The following is a 24,876-nucleotide window of genomic DNA, read 5'->3' on the forward strand; positions in this document are numbered from 1 at the left end:
AAGATATAATTTGGCTTTAAAAATACAGACAAGTTTGCCACACCTTTTTGGACACTCAAAGCATAAAAGAATAAAATACTAGAACGAATACCATGAGATAATTTGTCTAAAATTCTAACAAGATTTTAGACAAAATATCTCATGGTATTCATTCTAATATTTTATTCTTTTATGCTTTGAGTGTCCAAAAAGGTGTGGCAAACTTGTCTGTATCTGACAAGATGGCATCTTGAAAGGAGGCAACAGAAAATCACACCTGAATTTCTTTTTGCTTTGTCTTTTACTTGTTTCAGTCATTAGACTGTAGCCATGCTGGGGCACTACATGAAAGATTCAGTTTCTTTTGACGAGCTGCTAAGTAGTAGGGATATAAACAAACCCATATGGTTGTTAGTGAAGGGGGGACAAACACAAATATACACAACAAACACCCAAAACAGGCTTCTACACAGTTTCCATTGACCAAATTCACTTATGTGTTGGTTGGGGGTTAAAGTAGAAAACACATGGCTGCAAAGTTAGCTTCTTAACCAAACAGCTATGCCTATGCCTGCATGAATAGTCATACCAGTGTCTATACAATTATACCTGCCCACAAAAATTGTATGATAATTACATAGTATTTATCAAGGAAATCATCAGAGGATCATTTGTTGATATAATAATGCAGAAAGAAAACACATGCCTAAATTGCTGCACAGTGGGATTGAAGCAATAACCATATGATTGAGAAGTCAACTTCTTAAAAGGTAGTCATATTTCAATTTATTTAAGTTATAATTTCAGTATTTAAGAAAAAAAAAAAAAAAAACATTTTAAATGCTGAAGTATCTTTTATTTGATCAGTCAACTTGGTAGAAATAGCAGCCAAAAATATCTTTCAAATACACTTTGATGTCTCAAAAGTAAAATAAATATGGGAAAAAACATTGGGTAATGTGGTTCTTGATCATAGATCTGCTTGATCTGGAGCTAAGCAGGAACAATTGCAATCTTCCAACTCATTTAACATCTGCCTTCCATGCTGGCATAAGTGGGACAAATTATTTATTATTATTTACAAATGGCATGGGTGTGTGAATAAAAATGTCAAACTGTTACTTCCTGAGTAGGAGCTGATATCAATGAAACACAGCATGGTTAAGTGGTTAAAAAGTTAACTTCACAATCATGAGGTTATGGGTTTGACCCCACTATGTGACATCAAGGGTAAATGTCATTTATCATAGTCTTGAGGTGACCCAAGCCTTGTGAGTGAAATTGGGAAGATAGAAACTGTGTGAAAGCCTGTCAGGTAGACTGTACCAGTAATTTAACATGTTTCAACATTTTCATAGTCATACTGATTCTAACTGAGAATTATGTCAAGAGTATATGTATCTGTGGAATACTCAGCCACTTAAATGCTAATTCAATGAGTAGGCCATTCTGTTTGGTCAAACAACTACATGCTAATTGTTGAAATTAATGGAGAATTATTACCTGATGTCAGCTGTACAAGTTTCACCGTCTTTGGGTACTTAATTTGTTTCAGATTTTGTAGGGAAGAATTCTAGTCAGGAGAGGAACTCCAAACTGGAAAAAAAATATACTCCATATATTATCAGCAATTAACATCTGTTTTCCATGCTGGCATGGGTTGGAGGGTTTGACAAAGAGCTGATAAGGCTGGAAGCTGCACCAGGCTCCCTTGTCTGTTTTGGCATGGTTTCTACAGCTTGATGCCCTTCCTAATGCCAACTACTTTACAGAGTGTACTGGGTGCATTTTATGTAGCACCAGCACACACACAGGAGTGTATGTGTGTGTATGTAAATCTCGATTTTCTATCTTTCTGATTTTTTAGTAAATTAAATATATTAAATAAGGCACTGCAAGATGAACAAAAGATTCTCATCAGCAAAATGCTCAGGTTTTGAGAAATAACCACTCTCACTTCACACATTTCAATAAATATGATTCATCACAAAATGTTTTACAATTAATCCCAGAACACCTCTCCAGCTCTAAGCAACAAATTCGTTGATCTGAAGCAAATGAGCTTCCTTTCTTGGATTTCTCAACCCTTTCTCTTTAACTGACAAAATAATGACTGCCTGGCTAAAATGGAGTTTGACTAAATTGACAAGCTAATGGACATAACAAATGATGACAGGATGAAACTGATCCTTGCTTTAAAACAACACTTCATGTGGATGGAACCCTAAAATGATGGCAAATATAACAAATGAGCTACAAAGGCCCAACAAATGTTTCTGACCTTTCCAGTGGCATAACTTAGTTAGATATGTCTTTAATGCTGTAATGGATACATTGACTAAAAAAGGAGGATGTCTAAACATTTGTTAATCATGGAGATCTTTGAGCAAAACTAACTGGATTTGTTTCATGATTTTCTAGTTTAGTTATTCTGTGTGCAGACAAAAGTTGGCATCAAATTAAATGGAAGTTTTGTGCTGCAAGGATTTCAGTACTTCAATATTTTTTTCTTTGGGTGATAAAAATGCACTTTTGACTTGGCATGTAAACACACTCATTACTCTCTCGGAGTAGTTGGCATTAGGAAGGGCATCTAGCCATGCCAAATCAGACTGGAGTCTGGTGTAGCCTTCCAGTTTGCCAGCCCTGGTCAAACTGTCTAACCCATGCCAGTATGGACAATGGACGTTAAATGATGATGATGATGATGATGATGATGATAGTTGAATATTAAATAACATAGAAATTTTATGATCCGCTGAAATAAGGATTTTTTTCCCCCATTTAATAAAAGAATTAATTTTCTTTATCAAAGTTTCAATTATTACTACCAAAAAAAGTGTAGTGGTAAAAAAAATTATCGGATGGCAATTCAAGACAGGGAGAAAATGATAAAATCTGAGATTAGAAAAGGAATGTGGCCAGGGACTCTGAAAATCTCTAACCTAGTCACTTGAATGCCATAATCTCATTTTATAACCACTATTTTGTCCACTTAGTTGAAACAGACATAAAACACACATAAACATACTCCACTACATTGATCCCAAATTCTCTGCTGGATTGCTGTATAAATCTAGCACATCTGACATAGAAATTGAGTGTTAAAAGTTATGGCAGTAGATTTATGTCTTTCATTTACAGACATAAGATCTTATTTCGAGAGTTTTCAAAAACTTCCAACATGCTTTCCAGATCTTGTTCAGCATCCAAAACCTAGAAAAAAAAAATGAAGAAATATTTGTATTAATTGAAAACTGAAAAGTAAAGAAAGTTTATACAATAGGAAAAAACAATATAAACAGGTGTCTGAGTGAATGCATATATAAATGTGTGTGATTGTGGTAACCCAGTATGACTGCAATCCAATGCATGAAAAAAGTAAAAACAATTCACAGGATTATGTACACAGACACAGACACACACACACACAACATACGTACCAGGACTTCTGCATGTTTTCCATAACAACCACGTATGAGCCACTCTTCTTGTTGTTCATGTAAAGATTGGAGATATTCCTAGAAATGAATTTATAAATAAAAGATTAAGACACAAAAGTAAAAATATATAGATGTTAAATATGCATTGCAGAAACAGAATTGTCATAAATAAAAGGTTCTTCAGATTAATTTTTCAGAGAACTACTAAAAAGGTTACCTTTTCTTCACCTGGTTTTTCCCCCAAAGTTAGGAATGTTTAAATTAATTTGTATGACTATCCCTTTCTGTAAAGGAAAATGGTCTTTGACTAAAGAGTTGGTTGCTTAACCTGCAAGAATTATCAACCAAGTATATCGCTGCGTTTTATCCCCTCTTTTGCTCTTTTCTAATGAGTTGTAGTGCAATTGAACACTGTATACAATAAGTTCATTATTGCTATTACTACTATTAACTTAATTGTCAATTATATTTACTATTAAGGTGATGAGCTGGCAGAATCATTAGCATACCAGGCAAAATGCTTAGCAGTATTTCATCCAACTTTATGTTCTGAGTTCAAATTCTGCCAAGGTTAATTTTGCCTTTCACTATTATGGAGTCAATAAAATAAGTATTAGTTGAGTATTGAGATTGATAGTAATTGATTTACCCCCACCTCCAAAATTGCTAGCCTTGTGCTAGAATTTGAAATCAATTATCTTTACTATTCCATTGACCTGTACTTCAATTCCTGGGCCAGTCAAACAGTATATATGTTGGTTCAGGTGACATTACATGTAGGGGAACAACTAAAAAGATAATATCCCTGCTATGGACAATAAAATAAAATTTTAAAATCCACTCCTGGGAATGAATAAAGGGTTCAGTTAAAAATTCGGGGAACATTACTAAATTATGAAACATCTAAAAGTGGCTGGGACATACAACTGCTAAAATATTGTGACTGACTATAACAACCAAGATGAGAACACTACTCCAAATATGTCCATGTGTAAGAATAGAATCATCTTCTGCTAATATTAGTAAAACAGATAGAGATTTTAAAGTGCCAATCAGCCTATCAGTCAGAATCAGAAGTGACACAAATAATAAAAAATGAAAACATATTACTGAAATAAAATTACAAACCAAAGTTATATTTAGTTCCTCTTTTCTATTTCGTTTCTTAATTCTTTCAAGTGCTGTTTCTGGATGGCATCTAAGATAAACTGGAATAGCAAAAATGTTTAATAAAATTAAATGTTAAATACTGTAATAAACTAAAATTCTATGCAGAGTTTTTTAAAACTATTCTCACTACATTAACTATGGTAACAATGACTTTACTACAGGTCAGAGTTAGTTCACTGCAAACTAAAATATTGCCTTTCAAATCTGTTTTTCAATACAAAGGGGAAATGGTAAGATTGCAGGATTTGAATTTTAGAAAAAAACAACAAAACACCAGAGTAATGGACCAAATATCTTTATAACTCTAGGTTTTGATTTCAAAATCCAACTGAGGTCAACTTTGGATTTTTACTCCTCTTATCACACAAGACAAAATCAATATTGGTTGATGCAATCAACAGTAACACAGTATCTTTAACAGTTAACATGTAGTTATGCCAATGAATGGGCAGGGACAAGGTAGATAAAGTAGAGCTCTAACCAAAACACTTTTGAGCATCTATTTTGCAGTTCTTCATTTGAGATGATTGGATTCCATCTTTCTTTACTCCAGTGTCAATAAAACCAACTACTTATCATGTACTGGAGTTGAATCAACCAATACACCCACCCACCCATCAAATATGTGGCCTTGTCTCCAACTAAGAAATCATTATTAATTTCTCCACATGAAAGGAGGAAGAGGAGGAGGTTGTTATCATCATCATCATCATCATCATTTAATATTCACTTTTACATGCCTACATGGGTCAAGCAGAGTATATTTGAGGCAGATTTTATACAGCTGGATACCCTTCCTATCACCAACCCTCACCTGTTTCCAAGCAAGCTAATATTTCCCCATGGCCAGACATATTTTTCCAGAATATTGGGAAAGAATGACACTGCTTGTATGACAGTGACACTCATTTACAACAACTATCACACAATGCCAAGACAAGGATACATGTACATGCAATCAAACTATTATATATATATATATATATATATATAATATATATATATATATATGTAACAAGGATGTCCAGATATCAATAAATTACAGCCATTTAAAGCAGCTCCATTTAATTGATCAATGAAAACATTACATCAATTTGAAAGAAACTGCTCTCCTCAGTTGTAGATGACCATATAGATTTCCAACAAAAAGGATAAACCATTTTTAACAAATTTATATCAACACTAAAAACCAAAATAATTACATTGTTTCCTTATGTTATATTTGTGGCAGAATCTGCCACCTACTGGATATAGCAAACATACATTTCTAAATACCAATAAAGGAGATGTAAACCACAATGGAAAGCAACAAGTACAGCCAAACTGTGATAGTAGAAATGATTATGATATAGCTAACATGGTAACACTGTCAGAAAATGAAGTCAGAACTGCCATATATACAAATAAATATAAATGCTCATGCAGAGAGAAATCAAAATGCCCACTGACGAACCTCTGTATGAGTACAAATCTTGAGCATAAATGTACTGTGCACACAAGGGGAAGATCATATGTTTACATTGGGCAAATGGCCAATTGATTTAAGAATCATTATTGCAACGATGTTGCCAGCTTGAAGAGAATCAATAAGAGACATTTAACATCTTTGGCTGATTTTGTGTGGCAACTGAAGGAAGATAAAATTAAGCATAGCATAACTTGTCCATAGTATGGCACGTAAAACTATACAATATCATTTCCAGGAGATGCCATCTCTGCTCCAAGGAATCCCTGTCTATGCATGTAATTGGGAAGCAAGCTTCTTACTTCACGGTCATGCCTGAGCTATGTTTCACTACATATCTTTATGTTTCAAGCTAAAAATTTTACCAGTTTTTATTTTGTCTACTAGCTCAACATAGTCAGTTCACAAGTATTAGAAACATACAGAGATCAGTGCAACAGAATATATTCAATTCCCTAGAAATTTGTGATCATGTACCAAGTTATAAATCAGATACAATTAATTCTGTCAAAAGATTATAAGATCAGTACAAAAATATAATAACTTACTAATTCGATCAACATGAAAGTCAAGATGGTTGGTAGCCCAGTTAAACCACTCAGTTAAAACTTCATAGTCCACACTTGGCATTAAACCACTGTCAGAAAGAGAATTAACAAACATGAAACACAGCACAATGGTAACATTAAATAACAAGTTATTGTACTTATTGGTTTTACAGTGGTATTTGAATGGATTATTTCATATTCTTACTGATTAGCCTCATCCTTCATCAAGCAAATCTGATATTCTAGCCTTTATCACCCATCTTTTTCAATGACAAAATCAAATGTGTGGTTCCTATTCCAAGATGGCAGAGTGTGATCTAATGGTAATTTGACTGTTATTCATAGAAGAATGAGCAACCACAAAGAGTATTGCCTAATTCTCATTGTTGATGCTTAAAATGACAATAGGGTGTCTGGATCAGTAAAGCATTAAGTTGAATGACATACAAAAATCAATTTTTAATTCTACACAAGTTGATTTTGTCTATCTTCCTTCCAGGATCAATACAATAAGTATGAGATAGGTTTGTTAAAGCTGGTCAAACCACTACCATACACATCTACAACATCATAACACTGTGAGAAATAATTATTCATTGTCGTTCTTAAGGTGGAGGAATGACATAAACACTTCAACAACACAGGACCAAATGCTGTGCAGCTTTTAGTTTCTATCCTCCATTGTGGTTGTACTTGATTTCAGTCTTCATATATTAATAACATAAGTACTAGTAATATACTGAGCTCAACTGAACTGCAGTAGGTTCAATTTATATAAATTTATTCTTCAGCTGGGACTGATCAAAGAATAAATTTAATGTAAATGTAGACATTGGATACATAAGGTCTGGAAAAGAAAAAGGTGAGCTTTAACCCTTTGGTGTTCGCATTATTCTACCAAAATTAATGCTTTTTCATCCACATTGTCTTGAACTAATCATGCATTATCTTGTAGCTTTGAGATTTTGATGAGGTAGCTGTTAATTTTTAAAACGATATTGTAGGGTTGGTGTGAGAGACCAGATCTGGCCATTTTGAACATAAAACAGGCAGAATACTTTTGGCCAGATATGGCCGGTTTAAATGCTAAAGGGTTAAACCCACCACATCATTCATAAAGTGATTAGTAAGAGATATACATTCAAGTACCTTCATAAACCACAATTTTTTTTCACTATTTATCAAAATATCCCACCCATTTTATGTTCACATTTACATTTAATATTAGAGAAATGTAGGTGTAAGCTGAAAAAAAGTGTAGAGAGCTGAATCAAATCTTTATTATATTTAGTTTCATACTTCAATGCTCTGAGTTTAAACCTTGTTATAATTAGGTCTGTCTTTCATTCTGCCAAGATCAATAAAACAAATATTCATTATAAAATAGAATTCATTCCCAAGAAATGTAACTTTTTCGACTGATAACTGTCAATCTATTGCACCCAGTTCAAACATCTCAAAATGCAGTGAAGACAGTTGCAAACAAACTCCTTCATAATTTTGAATCTCTCTCTCTCTCACTTTTCACTGAACATCAGTATGGTTTCTGTAGTATCAAAGTAAGTGAAACTTGCTCTCGTTTGTCATATATCAGTAAGAATTTCAGTAAAAGTGGGAAAAGCAAATTACATTAGCAAAGCATCAAGCCATGTCTAGCATAAGAACTTTGTAGATAAGCTGTCTACCTATGGGCTTTATAAATCACACACCTCTTCAATCGGAAGTTTCCTAACAGATCACTCAGTTGCCACTGTCAGGGTTTACTCTGAAATATTCTGTCCCTTCTGGTGTACCCCAGAGTTCAGTTATATTGCCATTAGTTTTCTTTCTGTAAATTGACAACTCATTCGATCTTTCTTCTAATCACATACATACACATGCAGCTGATTTCACCTGTCATTTCTTTCTCAGTTTGTACAAAAGATTTAATCCATAATCGACCTCCTCATCTCATATCTTGTTCACAGTGTTTCCAGAATAATGTAAACCCATGATTCTTCAACAGAATACTTCAACACAAATACACAATTATGACACATACAAGGGAAAATGTCTTGCATTACATCCTCCATGCTTATAACCAAACAGCTAAAGCTTTCAGATTTACTTTAAATGACAATCCTTAGAATCTTTGATAATCTTTTAAAGCAATTTTACATATACAATATTGCCAAAACTATAAATAAACCTGGTTCCTTCGGGGATGGCAAAAATATTTCAGCTTGATCAGTTGGTAACCTTCTCCACAAAAGCAAGGTGCAACTCACAAGAAAGTTCTGTAACTGAACTCAACTATCTTACACAGCAATCAAAAGAAAACCATTTGACAAGCTTATTCAAACAGATGAGGATAAAAAAAGGGTTTCAAAGTAGAAAATGTTGCATGAACTACCTTTTGTACAAATTCTCTACAAAAACATATTTTGCACTATAAATAGACCTCTCCATCATTTGTACTGGTTTGGCCTGGAAAAAAAAATAGATGAATTACTTAGAAATGAAAATCTAAGTAATATATATAAAAAAAAAAACGTTTGCACAAAGAGCTTAGTTTAGCAAATATGCTTCAATTTTGTGGACAGATTTTAATCAGCAAAATAAAAGTGATTAATATTTATCTCTTGTACAGGTGCAAAAGACAAAGGCAAGTTTTATCATCAGAGGTATACATCAATGAAAGGTATAACCAATGAGTGATCAAACTTTCTGACTATTCGTTAGATAATGAAGTAGATAGTTTTTGTAAACCAGGTGACTAAATCCAGTAGTAGCTAGAGGAACAGAGAAGTGAAAGATATTCAAGGTGGAAATGTTTCTGCTTGTTTCCTTCCACATCTTTCTTTGTCTTCCTGATACTGAAAGTTAAGCATGAATGGTAAGGACAAGTGGTGTCACAGGACTGGAAGGAAACAATTACATGACAGTTAGCAAGGTAGGTTATTAAAAACTTTGTAACTTAAATATTAAGTTTGGCATCAAAAACTTGCAGCAAGTGTGAAGCATATTTAGTATTTACTTACAGATTTACTCATATGATTTTGTAGCATTGTGAGTTGGACATAAGACTGGAAAGTAAATCCCCAACGATAAGGGTCCTTGTACATCAGATCCTGAAAAGATGAGAATAAGAAATTACAAAATACTGCAAGTTATAAATGACTAAGTTATTTGGATGCCTGCCTACCTACTACCACAAGTTCATGGCAAATGCATTGGACACTCCTTTAACTCTTTAACATTTAAGCCAGCTATGTCCAGCCTTAATATTCTACTTGTTTTATGTTTAAATCAGCCAAATTTGGCCTATCACATGTATCCTACTATGTCATTCTAAAAAATAAACAATGAGGACATCAAAATCTTGAATCTACAATATAAACCATAATTAATTGAAAACAATGTGACTAAATAAGCATTACATGTGGCAGAGTAATCTGAATGCTAAAGGGTTAATAAACCCAGTTCATCTTGCCATAATTAGACATCTTGAAGTGAAAACACTTTAGTTCAGAAGCAGTATAAAGTAGCTTTCATTAGCCTGGAGTTCTGAACTTAAACTGTTCCAATAGGTATAACATGAGCCAAATATGCACCCTGTTGAAAAGGGGAAATGTCCCCCCTACCCCAACCCAGTCATTTTGTACAGATGAAATAAGAAGCTAAAACTGAAATATTTTAACACATAAGCTGCAAATGATGAAAAGTAGGTGGGGAAAGAAAAGAAATAATTTTTTAAAAATCCAATAAAAAGTAGAAAAGGAATTTAAAATTATGGATATATTCATTTTCTCTCAAAGAAGTGTTTCACACCAAAATGTATAATTTTCAACATATATCACTTCAAAAGACACTAAAATATTCCTTTATTCTTTTTTTTGCTTTCCTCATTCTCACTGCATACTTTTTAATGCTCACTACATTAAATGTATTAATACAGACATATTTATAGTTAAAGCTAAGGCAGCTGTCTATATCTGACTATAAGAGTACAAGAATACTTGCTCCATCAATATGGAAGTTCTTCAGATGCAACTTCTTCAGAGAACTGCAATAAATTTATTGTGCTACATATTACAGTCATTTGTCTATGTAAACATTATTTTATTATTACTTTTCAGTGGCTTAGTTCTACATACAGTATCGGAATCAAATTCAATGACTGGCATCCGTGCTAGTGAGCGCTAAGAGCACCATCCGAGCGTGATCGTTGCCACAGCAGCTAACTGGCTTCTGTGCCAGTGGAACATAAAAAGCACCATTTGAGTGTGACTGTTATCAGTATCACCTTACTGGCACGAGAAAAAACATTCGTGCAAGGTCATTGCCAGTGCTGCTGGACTGACTCCTGTGCAGGTGGTACATAAAAAACACCATTTGAGTGTGGCCGTTGCCAGTACCACCTGACTGGCCTCGTGCCGGTGGCATGTAAAAGCACCCACTATACTCTTGGAGTGGTTGGTATTAGGAAGGGCATCCAGCTGTAGAAACTGCCAGAAAGATTGGAGCCTGGTACAGCCATCTGGTTTGCCAGTCCTCAGTCAAATTGTCCAACCCATGCTAGCATGGAAAGCGGACGTTAAACGATGATGATGATGAAGTAGGGAGGTAGTCACCTTCAAATCAGAGGCCCTAATGCTTGGAAGAGTGTAGTCTCCACCAAAGGTACATAAAATTATGTGGTGATACACCAAACAAGATTTAACTCTACCACCCAATATACCTCTGTTCACTATACTTGTTGGCTGTTGATATTTGTTGCCAGTGAATGCACACTAACAAGAAATCTCTTCATAGTAGAATTTTAAATATTTATTGTAGAAAATTATCTTTTGTAAATAAAAGGAATGTTCAAGGAATAATACAACTATGTTTTTACAGAAATATTTTTTTTATGGTTATCTGAAAATTCACAGTCAAAGTAATGAAAAAGTTTGGACATATCCATTGAATATATATATATATATATATATATATATATATATATATACACTTTTGCTTGTTTCAGAGGCTGTGGCTGTACTGAGGTATCACCATTCATATATATATATATTGTTCATATATGTCAAAATGGATATTAATTTGACTAGATTTTCTTGAAATAAAAAACTTTCAAAGAAAAGTAAAGATATTGGTTAAAAGTTTAAACTTTACCAGCATATTATGACCATTTACATTCTGCCATTTCTTGACATGTTCAGAGATAATCTAAAAAAATAAATAAGAATAAAAAAGGATTTTTAAAAATCTAAAATTCCTTTTGTACACAAAAGTGTACAATATGTGTGTGTGAAGTGATACACACACAGAATTAATATGTAAATATTCCTATATATGTATATACTACACACACACATGGGTTGGACAAAATAATGGAAACACCTAGCATCATAGCATAATAATTTTGAAATATCCATAAAACCATCAAATGCTTGTTTATTTTTATGTTTTTTGATTTACTATTAGTGTTGCTTAATATGTTTTGCTAAAATTGCTGTTTCTTTTCCGATATCATCAGAAAAAGGTAAATAAAATTCATTAAAATGACAGATCTATCAAACTTTCAAAGAGGTCAAATTGTTGGTGCTTGTATGGCAGGTGCTAGCATAAAAAAAAAGCAGCTGCAATGTTTGGTGTATCAAGAAGTACTTTCTTGAAAGTAATGACAGCCTTTGAGAAAGAGGGAAAAACCTCCTTGTCAAAACAAAACTCTAGAGGAAAACCAAAACTTTCAGATACTCTTAGGCGAATTGTTAGAAAGGATCACAAAAGTACAGCTCCCAAAATTACTGCAGAGCTTAATGACCACCTCAAGAACCCAGTTTCCACAAAAGCTATTTGCTGGGAGTTGCACAAAGCTGGATTTCAGAGGAGGGCTGAAATCAGAAAACCACAACTTTCAAAAACAAAAGTTGCAAAGCATTTAGAGTTGAGTAAAAACCTATGGAATTGGTCCCTAGAGCAGTGGGAAAATTTTCTTTTCTTGGAAGAGTCATCCTTTACCTTATTTCTGACCACCGGCCGCGTATACATGTGGAGACAGCCAAAAGAAGCATTTGACCCTGACTGTCTTCTTTCAAATGTTAAACACGGAAGATGATCTGGGGAGGTTATATCTAGGAAATCCGCTGGCCCAGTGGTTACCTTACATGGCAGAATTAACAGTCAAGACTATTTAAACATTTTATCTGATCAAATTCCTCCTATGGTTGCAGAACTGCTTCTGGAGGGAAACGCAATCTTTCAGGATGATAATGCACCAATTCACACAGCTAAAGTTATTACTGAATGGCATGAGGTACATTCTCGTGAAGTTAAACATCTTACCTGGCCACCACATTCCCCAGATCTCAATATTATTGAACATTTATGGGGCATTTTAGAAAAACAGGTAAGGAGTCGATATCATCCGCCAAGAACTGAAGACTGTTTTAGCTGCAGAATGGACAAAAATTCCTTTGGAAGCAAGTCAAACTTTGTACATCTCCATACCTTGTAGAATTCAAGCTGTAATTACTGCCAAAGGCAGTACTACCCCATATTAAAATAAATTTGTTCAAACTTTTAACATGTTTCCATTATTTTGTCCAACCCCTGTATATATATATATATATATATATATATATATATATAAATTCTTCTTATCAGAAAAAGAGATGACACAGAAAAAACAATGGTTATGTTATAAACTTCATTAGCTTACAGCTGTTTCTGCTAAAAGATGCAATGGACTCATAGTTGAGTGCCTGAATACCATCCTTCAGCGTCATTGGAACCTCAAATTTGAAGTTCAATTTATTTGGGAAAGAAGAATTACATTTTTGCAAATTACAGGGAAGTCATTACCAATGAGATAATCATTACTGATGTATATACAAAAGTGTATGTCCAAAAAGCAATTAGATTTACAAGTAGAAAATGTAGAAAAAATATATGTACAAGGTCTGATCAATAAGTATCTGGACTGTTGCCATAGTAACAAAGCTAAAGCATGCAAAGTGAAGCTGCTCAGCAAAAATTGACCTTGAACTCTGTTGTGCATGTGCACTAAGTTTTAATGTTCCAGCTCACTTCGCTGTTTACAGCAGTGCTTGGTGTGTAGTGTGTGATCATCACATTGACCAAGACAGAGAAAGTTGTCATGGCAATACCTGCTCAGAGGCCTACACAATGTTGCAGAAAGTGTATAGAGGGGAGTGTATGAGCCACACACAAGTGTACAAGTGTTTCAGATGTTTCCAAGATGGCCGAAAAAATGTTGATATTAATGAAATCTCTTGGAGACCCACAACCAGCAGAACTGAGAAAATCATCACAGATGAGCATGCAGCTGTGAGGGGAAATCATCAAATCACCATCCAAGAGTTATCAGAGGATGTGCAGATTAGTTACACTTCAGTTCAGTCCATTATCACTGAAGATTTGGGTATGAGATGCATGTCTGCCAAGTTTGTGCCAAAACTGCTTTCAGCTAACCAAAAGGACACTCAGGTTTCAGTTGCACAAAATCTCCTTGATTGTGTCAAGAATGATGAGAACTTTTTGAAAATTTTGCGTAGGCCTCCGAGCAGATATCGCCAAGCTTTTGGCAAAACTTGATGCAAATTCTCTGCTCAACTTTCAGTCATGGTCAATGCGATGATTACATGCTATACACGTTCCTTCCAAGCACTGCTGTAAACAATGGAAGTGAGCTAGAACATTAAAACTTAGTGTGCATGCACAGCAAAGTTCAAGGTCAATATGTGCCAAGCAGCTTCACTCTGCATGCTTTAGCATCGTTACTATGGCAATAGTCTGGATACTTATTGATCAGACAACGTATATATACACACATGCACAAGCACTTGAAAAATGCATGCTCTACACAGACGAACATATACACATTACATAAACACACAGAAAAAAGAAAAACAATGGAGACAAACCAAGAGCGATCCACACTCATACACACACAGACATATATTCTTCTTGATGCCATGTAAAAAGCACACAGTCCACTCTATAAAGTGGTTAGTGTTATAAAGGGCATCCAGTTGTAAAAACCATACCAAACAGACAGTGAACCCTGGTGCAGTCTTCTGCCTAGCCAGCTCCTGTCAAACAATAAATTCTATGCCAGCATGGAAAATGGACATTAAATGATGATAATATCCTTTGTTTTTCACATAACATATCACTTTATTTTATGTCTTCGCAATTTTGTTTACAGCTGTTAGTTCATGTCAATTTTAACATGGAGTGCAAAAACGAACACTTTTGCCATATTTTGCTTCTTTATTTCCATAAAGGTAAGAAAGCTGCTGAGGCTCACAAAGAGATGTGTGAAGTTTATGGTGTTGATTGCTTAATAGAACGCACATGTCAGAAATGGTTTTAAAAATTCCGTTCTGGAGATTTTTCACTCAAAGATGACCAATGTTCTGGTTGACCTACTGAAGTTGATGATGACTGAATCAAAGCCATAATTGAATTTGATTGTCATATAATTGTGCAAGAGATTGCAGGGAGGTTAAATGTATCACACACAACAATTGAAAATCACTTAAAATGTCTTGGACTCATTAAGAAGCTTGATATTTGGGTTCTATGTAAATTGAAAGAGATTCACTTAACACAACAAATCAATATTTGCGATATGCCTCTCAAACACAAGGAAATCAACCATTTTTTGAAACGAATTATCACTGGTAATGAAAAATAAATTGTCTACAATAACATCAATCAAAACGATCATGGTCCATGTGTGTAGTAAAACAGAGTGATCTGCTTTAATGATGTATATCAAATCGCAACCAACAATTCAGTAAAACAAATAGTTGTCACTGCCCTCCTCCTCCTCCTCATTGTCTTCATCATCATCATGACGGTTATTATTATTATTATTTCATAAGGTGTCAAGTTGGCAGAATTGTTAGCACACCGAGCAAAATGCTTAGCGATATTTCATCATCTTTACATTCTGAGTTAAAATACAGTTGAGGTCAACTTTGCCTTTCAATCCCTTCAGGGTCAATAAACAAGTACCAGTTGAGGACTGGGGTTGATGTAATTGACTATCCCCCTCCCCAAAATTTCAAGCCTTGTGTCTACAGCAGAAAGGACTATTATTATTATTTCAATGTCTATTTTTCCATGCTTATATTAGTCAGATGAAAGTTCATGGAGGCTGAATGTTTATCTGGTTGCCAATTCACACTTATTTCCAAGTGAAGTAACATTTCCCCATATCTATCAAACAACAAACAGCTCAGACATACTCTCATGGAGCATTGTAAACAAAAGACAAAATTTATTCGAGCAGTGTCACTTTGTTTACAATCAGTGCACACATGTCAAGACAAGAGGAATACACACACACATATATGTATGTATGTATATATATATATATATATATATATATATATTATATATATATATATATATATATATATATATACACGCACACATACACACACACACACACATAGAAGGTTTCTTTACATGTATCAAATTTCATTTGTGATGTAACTGGTCAGTCTGTGGCTATGGTAGAGAACACCAGCCAACAGTGTCCATGCAATGAGAGCAAATTCCAAACCACGTCATTCTGAAGTCAACTTCTCAACCACACAACTATATTTGTATCAATTAAACAAATTGTTAGAAATTCTTTATATTCACACATACCTCTATTGTAGGGTCTTTAGCAAAAAAGTTAAGCATTTCTGATTTACCAGCACCAATGTTTCCTTCAACACAGATCTGTGAAAATGTTGAATAAAAAAAAAAAAAAAAAAAATTATTCATTATGTACGGTTACTGTTTACATCTCATTCAGAGACTTATTATTAATTTATATATTATTTTTGTTTAGTTGTAAGTATTTTTCTACGTTTTTATGGATCAGAGATCCTTTGCAGAAAGCAATTCTTGTTTATAATTGAGAGGTCGTCCAACCACACAACCTCCAAATAAGAGTGGTAGTTTGTCAGGCAGGTAAACTGGATCAAGCAGACGTTTCAAGTAGAGCTGTACATTGGTATAGATGCAGACTACCACTTACTTCCTTGGATCCAACTGTTTCACTGTGATACTCTGTATATAATTTATCTGGATTTAATTTTTGTGCTGAGAACATTTACACAGTGGGACTAGAGAATCGATGTAAATTGACAGTTGCCTCCCTTGTTAATTGCACGATTAAATTTTTTTAAATCTTTTAAAGGAAATAATTGAAAGTTGGAGAAAAAATTAAAAAAGGATCAGAATGATGCCAACTGAGAAAAATATAAGTGAAGATGCATCATCATCATCGTCATCGTCGTCATCATCATCATCGTTTAACATCCGCCTTTCGTGCTTGCATGGGTGGAACAAACATAGTTAATGTAATGAACTAGTAAATAATGTAAAATTACACCAGTAATGAAGAGAAAAAGTAATAAACTTAGAACAAATTTATATCAGAGAAAATGAAAGAACAATAACTGCTTGATTATTTATATGGCCATTTAATCATCAACATCGTTTAACGCCCGTTTTCCATGCTGGTATGGGTTGAACGGTTCGACTAGAGTCTGGGAAGCCAGGAGGCTGCATCAAGCTCCAATCTGATCTGGCAGTGTTTCTACGGCTGGATGCCCTTCCTAACGCCAACCACTCCATGAGTGTAATGGGAGCTTTTATGTGCCAGAGGCTGGCATCAACCCGTTTGGATGGGGCTTTTGCATGTCACCAGCACGGGAGCCAGTCAAGGCGGCGCAGGCATTAGCCACAATTGGATGGCGCTTTTTACGTGCCACTAGCACAGGTGGCCAGTCGGGGCGATGGGTCTGGCACTGACCACATTTAGATGGTGAGTCATTACAATATACAAGAAACATACAGCTACATTGAGTTGTTTGTTTATTTGTACACACATTGTCATTTGTTGACGCAATAACATATTCTCTGGTTCCACAGGTCATTGTGTGTTAGTAATCCAGTTTCATCTCGGTTACTACTAGAGAAAGACAAAATAAAAGAAACAAAGATACACAGAAATAATGCAAATTCTATGTTTGCACACACAGTGAGAAATTTTTGCTCTTCAGCCACTCAGGGGCCAGCCAAAAGAGGTTGACTGATATTTGCTTGTGTTTTTATAACTTGCTGGTAACTGAATTAGGTCAGCTAGAACAACAGAGTTCTTTCCTTATACTAGTTCTGATTGAGGAATGACTCAAGAAAGATCAAGGTCAGTACATTCCCATTAGTCTCTGAGTGCAAAAAGTTAAAACAAGAGACTGAGGATTTATTTGACAACATATAAAAATGTAGATTTGGTTTCAAATCCCAACTTAAACTTAATGATTAATTCTGAGTGACAATGATTTCAAAGTTACACATAAAGCTAGCCATTTTGAGGGGAGGAGGGATTAGCCAAAAACCATTGTCTCCACTACTTGACCAGTACAATATTTTATCAATCAGATAGATGAAAGGCTAAATTGACCTCTGCAGGATTTGAATTCAAGGTGTAAACAGTCTGGACAAATACTGCAAAGCAATTCTGACTTTCTGATAATTCTGGCAGCTCACCAACAATTTAAATCAATAAAAATTAGTTAATGCCAAGGGAAATATTATTGGCTCCATCTAAATATGCAATCAACTTAGCCATTTATACATTTGCCTGCAGTTTAACCTTAATCCTAACCCAGACCAAATCATTTCAAGGTATAGACTACAGATAAGTGAATGCAATATGTACTTTTGCAATATGGTATGATATGATCTGAGGGAGATTTGATTGCTTTTTCTAGCAATCTGAGAAACCACATAAAGATTCACTGCCTCACAGAGACAGAAAATGATGAATGTAATAATTTTCTGCTCTCTCAAACACAACACCAAACTTTCAGGAGTAAAGTTCCTTCCTGAGTTATATAAACTCATAGGGCCAGTCTCCCAGTTTCCATGGCATATATTCCCCACCTGGACGGGAAGCCAGTTTGCTACACGATTACTCACTTTTGCCAGCTGAGTGGACTGGAGCAATGTGAAATAAAGTGCTTTGCTCAAGAACACAACACATCGCCCAGTCCAGGAATTGAAACCACAATCTTACGAGCATGAGTCCAACACCCTAACCACTAAGCCAAATGCCTGCACCAGTAATAATAAACCGGTATCATTTATACTAATGTACAGGTACTTGTATTTCATCTAATTATTTATGTAAATTTAATATTTACTGGATTTAGAATGTGTTGACCAAAGTAGTTACCCTTTGTTCAAAAAATATCAGTAATCCATAAAAATATTGGGGGAAACGAAATTTCCGGAAAATCGCTGGTGTACTTGTATTGGTATGTCCCAATATGTATCTCTTCGCCAGACTACCATTTTGTTTCTTTTCTTTCTTTTTTATTTTGAGAACCCTTATAATAGACTACTACTCACATAAAACTCTCACATGACCACAGTCATAAATATAGCAGATGCCATAGCAAAATGAAAGTATATTATTAAATTTACTGTTATCGAAGTGATAATCAAGAATATTCTTAAATATATTTCTTTACTACCCACAAGGGGCCAACTAGTCACTTATATCTCAAGGAAGTGACTAAAATCATATCAGGAGTTGCTTCCCATGCTTACCAGACTAATCAAATATTAAGCAGTGTGTTCCTCATTGAATATACATTTCTAATAGGCTTTTGAGACTATTTTTATCTTATACTTTACTTGTTTCAGCCATTAGTCTGCGGCCATGATGGGGCACGGCCTTAAAGGATTTTTAGTCGAATGAATGGGCCCTAGTACTTATTTATTTATCTATTTTTCCTTTCGTGAAGTCTGGTACCTATTCTATTGGTTTCTTTTGCCAAACCATTAAGTTACGGGGATGGTAACACACTAACCCTGGTTATCAAGCAGTGGTGGTGGAACAGAGACGAAGGCACACACACACATACACACAAGCACACACACACACATACAATGGGCTTCTTTCAGTTTCCGTCAAATAAATCCACTCACAAGGCTTTGGTCAGCCCGACGCTATAGTAGAAGACACTTGCTCAAGGTGCCACACAGTGGGACTGAACCCAGAACCATGTGGTTGGGAAGCAAGCTTCTTTATTTCATAAAATTGGCTATGCAGCCTTACAAAGATGAAGAAGCTGCAGGCTGGATAAAGACATAATGATAATGGAATGAAAAAAATGGTTGGTGGGAGGAGCAGACAATGCCTGCCAATTGTCGCTTCTCACAAACGTTGTTCTTTTTTTTTCCAATAAAACAAAATGAGGTATTGAACCTCTTACCTTAGTTCAAAGAATGGATGCAATCACCCTTACAAATTGAGGCACTGAGCCTCTTACCAAAAATACAAATTCAAATTGAGGCACTAAGGCCTCTTACCTTTCCTCCCCAACCAGGCTGTATGCCTCCCGCAGGCAATCCTGCAGTTCCAAGTCGGGGCTCCAAAAAGCAAACCTATATTGGTTCTTTGGAAAGGAGTCCATCACTCTGAACATATCAAGTTCTTCTTAATATGGCCAGATTCCAGGCACAGGTGACACTTGATGGGGGGGGGGCATCTCTCAAGTATCACTGGGTATTGCAACCAGCCATTTTCAGAAAATCTAGAAATACCAGATCTTTAGTGACTTATTGGGACCACAGGGTCAAAATCGCTTTTGACCCCACCCAATCAGCCAATCAGGGTTCGCATTAGGCAAGAAGTTGAAAATTCTTTTGGCCCATGACACTCCATGGACCCTAAGTAAGGCTTGTGCAAAATTTGAATGAAATCAGTTGGGCAGTTCTCGAGTTTTAGTGATGCAGACAGACAGACAGACACACATTCTCTGTTTTATATATATATATATATATACAGATTATTTTCACTTTTCAAATATTGCTTTATTTAATTTTATTTGAAGGTAATAAATATTTTCTTTTTGAAAATTAGTATTCATTTCATCATTTTATATAATCAGTAAGAAATTTGATAAAAGTTAAATTATAGTTATAGAATGTATGCCATATTTCTTGATATTACCCATGGTGACAAAGGTATACTTCCAAAGTCATCTGTCATAGGATAAAAAACACTTCAGTACATCAAATATATTACATGAGAAAACCTGTAGTGTGGAAAATTAATGTAAAACTGTGGGCAAAATTTTTCGCTCCTATATTCAATGCACCTTCGACAGTGACATGTGTGCTGGTGACGCGTAAAAGCATCTGTTCTAGTGATACATTAATGGCATTCATGCTGGTGACATGTTAATATCACCCAGTACATTCTACAGTGGTTAGTGTTAGGAAGGACATCCTGCCATAGAAGCCAAGCCCAACCAAACTGAAGCCTGGTGCAACTCTGGTTCACCAGTTCCAGTCAATCTACCTAACGCATGCCAACATGGAAAACGAATGCTAAATAATGACAACAACAACAAATAACTTTTAGATGCTGAAGAGTTATGGATGTCATTTGTCTCACAAATGATGACACAACTATAATGAAAGAGACATACACCAATAACCTTGCCAAACTGGAGTGACTGAAGAATTTTTCACCATGATGAGGACTTCAAAATATGGAATAAGAGATGGCTGAAGTAATTGAAACAATGTAAAAGTCAAATTACTGGGAGAAATCTATAGGCTTTTTACCTACAGATGAATGCATTTAATTAAGGAAAGTAAGCCATTATATATTTATCAGGAAAAAAAATATCACATTTCTTTTATAATTAGTAATTGCTGCTTAATCCCAGGTCAACCAGCTTCTCAAAGGAATATGTGGAGCTTGCTATCAGATTTCAAAATCCACTCTACAAATCATAAGTAGGTTCACATAACTTTGCAGTACCCTCTCAAAAAACTCATCCATGTTAATGAAGTTAGCAGTAAAACAATGCCAGTTTTGCTGTTGATAAGCTTTGCAAGAACATTTGAACAGAAAGGGTCTCAGCCCTCTGAACCATGTTGAATGTCTACAGTGCCACTGTTCTGTCAACTTTGCTATATGCTAGTGATATATGGACTGTTGACAGCAAGTAGACCATTCCATCTTAAGTGTCTGAGAACAATGCTGCATAGTCATTGGTATGAAAATATCTCAGACACCAAAATCTTTAATTACACAGTATTGTTTAGCATTCACACTAACTTATGCAGACCTTGGCTTTACTGGTTTGATCACATTACCAGAATGGACAACAAATGCTTTCCAAAATATCTTTTCTACAGTTAACAAGAGAAGGGACTAAGAAATTCTAGAGCTGCTAGCACATAATGATGTAGCTCTAACTATGAATGTCCAATGTGTAAGAGAACATTTTAAGGTGTATTGAGTCTTCAAACCCATAAGTGATATCATATAAGACACTGGAGTAAAATCATTATTATTGTATTCTTTGATGTATACTTACAGATATCGTCTCCATACTGGAATGTTGGTGGCTTTGAAAATCTGAGAATTAAGAAATTAAAAAGTTAAGTATAGCTGAATAAATGAATAAGTTTAAAGTATAGTTTCCTTTACAATAATCGAGGTATTTAAAATGTCATTTTGTATAATAATAATAATAATGAAATTATTGTATACAGTGCTCAGGTGCACCACAACTTGTCAGAAAGTGCATATAAAGTACATGCAGTAATGTAAAAATGTCTGGAAAGCGAACAATGTATGAGTCAGACACATGCTTGTGTGTGTAAGGAGGGGAGAAAATCAGGTGTAGTGTTGGTGAATCTCAGAAAGCGTGGAAGTTTTGAAGGATGCAGTGCTCCGACAACTAACAACTGATGCCGGCAGTTTGTCCCATGCTTCAGCAACTCTCAGCGTGAAAAAATGTTTCCTGAAGTCATGGGAGCTGTGCTGTTTTCTGACTTTGTAAATATGTCCACGGGTGTTAGATGGGTGGAGTTTGAAAAGGTGCTCAGAGTTATTGTTTGTACGATGGTTGATAATTTTATGGGTGTCTGCCAAGTCAGCTGCCAGACGTCGGAGTTTCAATGTGTCCATGCCCAGGGAAGTAAGGCGTTCAGGATATGGCAAATGCCTGATTCATTTTAAGTTTGAAAAGGGCCACAATATATCAATCATCATTATTTTACATCTGTATTTCTATACATACACATGTGGAACAGATTTACATCTGTATTTCTATACATACACAGGTAGAACAGATTTTTCCAGCATAGCATCTGTGATCCTTTAATATCTTCTTTGTGAGGCTCAACTTCTTGAGATGAGCCTACACTGCTTTTTCCCCATGTCTTCTTCTTCCAAAGGTTTCCCCTACTTGGATCACTTGGCACTTCTTTATTTACCTATTATCCTTCATACACATCATGTGTTCATACCAGCACACTCTCCTCTCTCATATACGTCTCATCTAATTCTTCTTATACCCAGTTTTTTTCGGTTCATTCACTAACATAGCATCACACATCCAGTGGAGTATGCTGGCCTATTTTTCTTTCTATCTTTCACATTCAATGCCTATATTTTACTACCACACAATATTGCACATTATACACAAGCATTGTATACAATCTGCTTTTCACTCAGTGATAAAATCTCTTTGTCACCATAAGAGGTAGTATCTTGCTGAACATTCTCTACACTGTTCTTGCTGCCTTTGCTTTCAGAATACCGACATCCAGAGCTAATTCAGTCATCTAGGGAAGAAAGCAGTCAATAATATCTTGGGATCCTCGAAACACTTCAAAGCATTTATTTCATTGGTGGCTGTGCATCTGCAACACACGAAGTTCCTCTCCACCAAATTGTCTGTGATCCTACTGCACCTCTTGTGCACCCAAAATTTGTACTGTACTGAATCTCTACCTACTCCTTTTCTGCACATCAAGTACTGCCAGTATCAGATGGCTGTAGAGTCTTGTTTTTTGAGGGGTTTTTTTTAATATGAATAAAAGCTTTTGTCTCTGCTAGATTTAAGAACTTTCAACTTTAGGCTTTTTTTTTTGCATTTCTAATTTCTTTAATTCTTTCAACAGGTTCAGCTATAAGAACTAGGTCATAGGCAAACAAATGTTTCCACAGACAACCAGTCAAACTCCTCTGTTACTTCCTGGAGGGCATAATAAACAGAAGGCAGAGAACCAAACCTTTATGGACACCAACCAGCATATCACATTCCTTGCAGAACAGAACACAGCACCTTATCAAGTACTTCTCACAAATCATCAAATGCTCGGTTTAGTTGCTTGCTCTTTACTAAAAACTTCTGTAGTTTCTCTATAGGAAAAGGTGATACCCTCTCCTGACACAACTCTGAACCAATGTTCTTCATAATTAGTTGTGCTGTAACTCTTTCTGCCACATTCATAGACTGATCTATCAGTTTGATGCCTCTGTAATTTCTTCTTCCTAGAGCATGTACCCTTGTAGCAGTTAGTAAGGACACTGTTCTGCCAGTCACTGGGAATGAATACTTGCTGTACTACTTGACGGAAGAGTGCATTCTATTTCCTTAGATATTTTCAGCATCTTATCAACTGTCTTCTGTAATCTGAGTGCTTTCTCTGCCTTCACAGCATAAATCTTTTGGGTATCAACCCATCTGAAATTGTCTCTAACTCAATAAAACAAAACCTAGAGTTTTGAACAGATCATATTTAAATCAAAATCTTCAAAAATAGATTTATGTAAGATTTTTGTTAAGATCCAAGCACTGAATTGTTGATAATACTGTTTATTTGACCAAATTCCTGCTTATTTTCATGTTTGGTACTTATTCTATCAATCACTTTTTACCAAACTAGTAATTTACAGGGTTGTAAACAAACCAACATCGATTATCAAGCAGTGATGAGCAACAAACACAAGCACACATATATACAATGGGCTTCCACAGTTTCCATCTATCAAATTTACTCAAAAGGTATTGATTAACCTGGAGCATAGAAGACATTTCCCAAGTGGAACTGAACCCAAAACCCTGTTGCAACAAAGTGTACTTAACCACACACAATGTATGTGTGTTACATACATTGTTACAAGGGTACACATCTCTCTAAGTAGAGAAACTTACTTCTTGACTATTTTCAGGTGAAGCCATGGTGCTGTGGACGATAGAGCATCGCATTTGCCTATAACAGTTACATGAAGAATAACAAGTTTGTCACAGCAGCTCAGCATGAGTTTCAGCACCACTTCAACATTCACCAAAAGCAATAACACAATCTTATATTGGGTGAACGCATTTTGTACACAAGGTACACTAATGAATAGGAAACTGGTAGGGGTAGTGAAGAAGAC

The 24,876-nt window shown here is 35.2% G+C and overlaps 1 protein-coding gene across 3 annotated transcripts in view; it reads right to left on the minus strand.

Annotated features, from left to right (window-relative positions):
• Positions 1-1,901: 1,901 nt before the first annotated feature.
• Positions 1,902-24,876, minus strand: part of LOC115213232 (thymidine kinase 2, mitochondrial) — a 32,140-nt gene continuing 9,165 nt past the window's right edge. Inside the window, exons 2-10 of one of the 3 annotated variants that reach the window (XM_029782169.2) lie at positions 22,019-22,059; positions 16,272-16,346; positions 11,757-11,810; positions 9,626-9,715; positions 8,998-9,071; positions 6,606-6,694; positions 4,551-4,630; positions 3,423-3,500; positions 1,902-3,195 (exon numbers count right to left, since the gene is read on the minus strand). In XM_029782169.2, the coding sequence (XP_029638029.1) occupies positions 3,118-3,195; positions 3,423-3,500; positions 4,551-4,630; positions 6,606-6,694; positions 8,998-9,071; positions 9,626-9,715; positions 11,757-11,810; positions 16,272-16,346; positions 22,019-22,059 (659 nt within the window). In that variant the 3' untranslated portion in view covers positions 1,902-3,117. The remainder of the gene's footprint in view (positions 3,196-3,422; positions 3,501-4,550; positions 4,631-6,605; positions 6,695-8,997; positions 9,072-9,625; positions 9,716-11,756; positions 11,811-16,271; positions 16,347-22,018; positions 22,060-24,876) is intronic. The other 2 variants (XM_036502631.1, XM_036502635.1) reach the window with 2 other exon arrangements.

The sequence above is a fragment of the Octopus sinensis genome, linkage group LG1 (assembly GCF_006345805.1).
Source record: "Octopus sinensis linkage group LG1, ASM634580v1, whole genome shotgun sequence".
Lineage (NCBI taxonomy): Eukaryota > Metazoa > Mollusca > Cephalopoda > Octopoda > Octopodidae > Octopus > Octopus sinensis.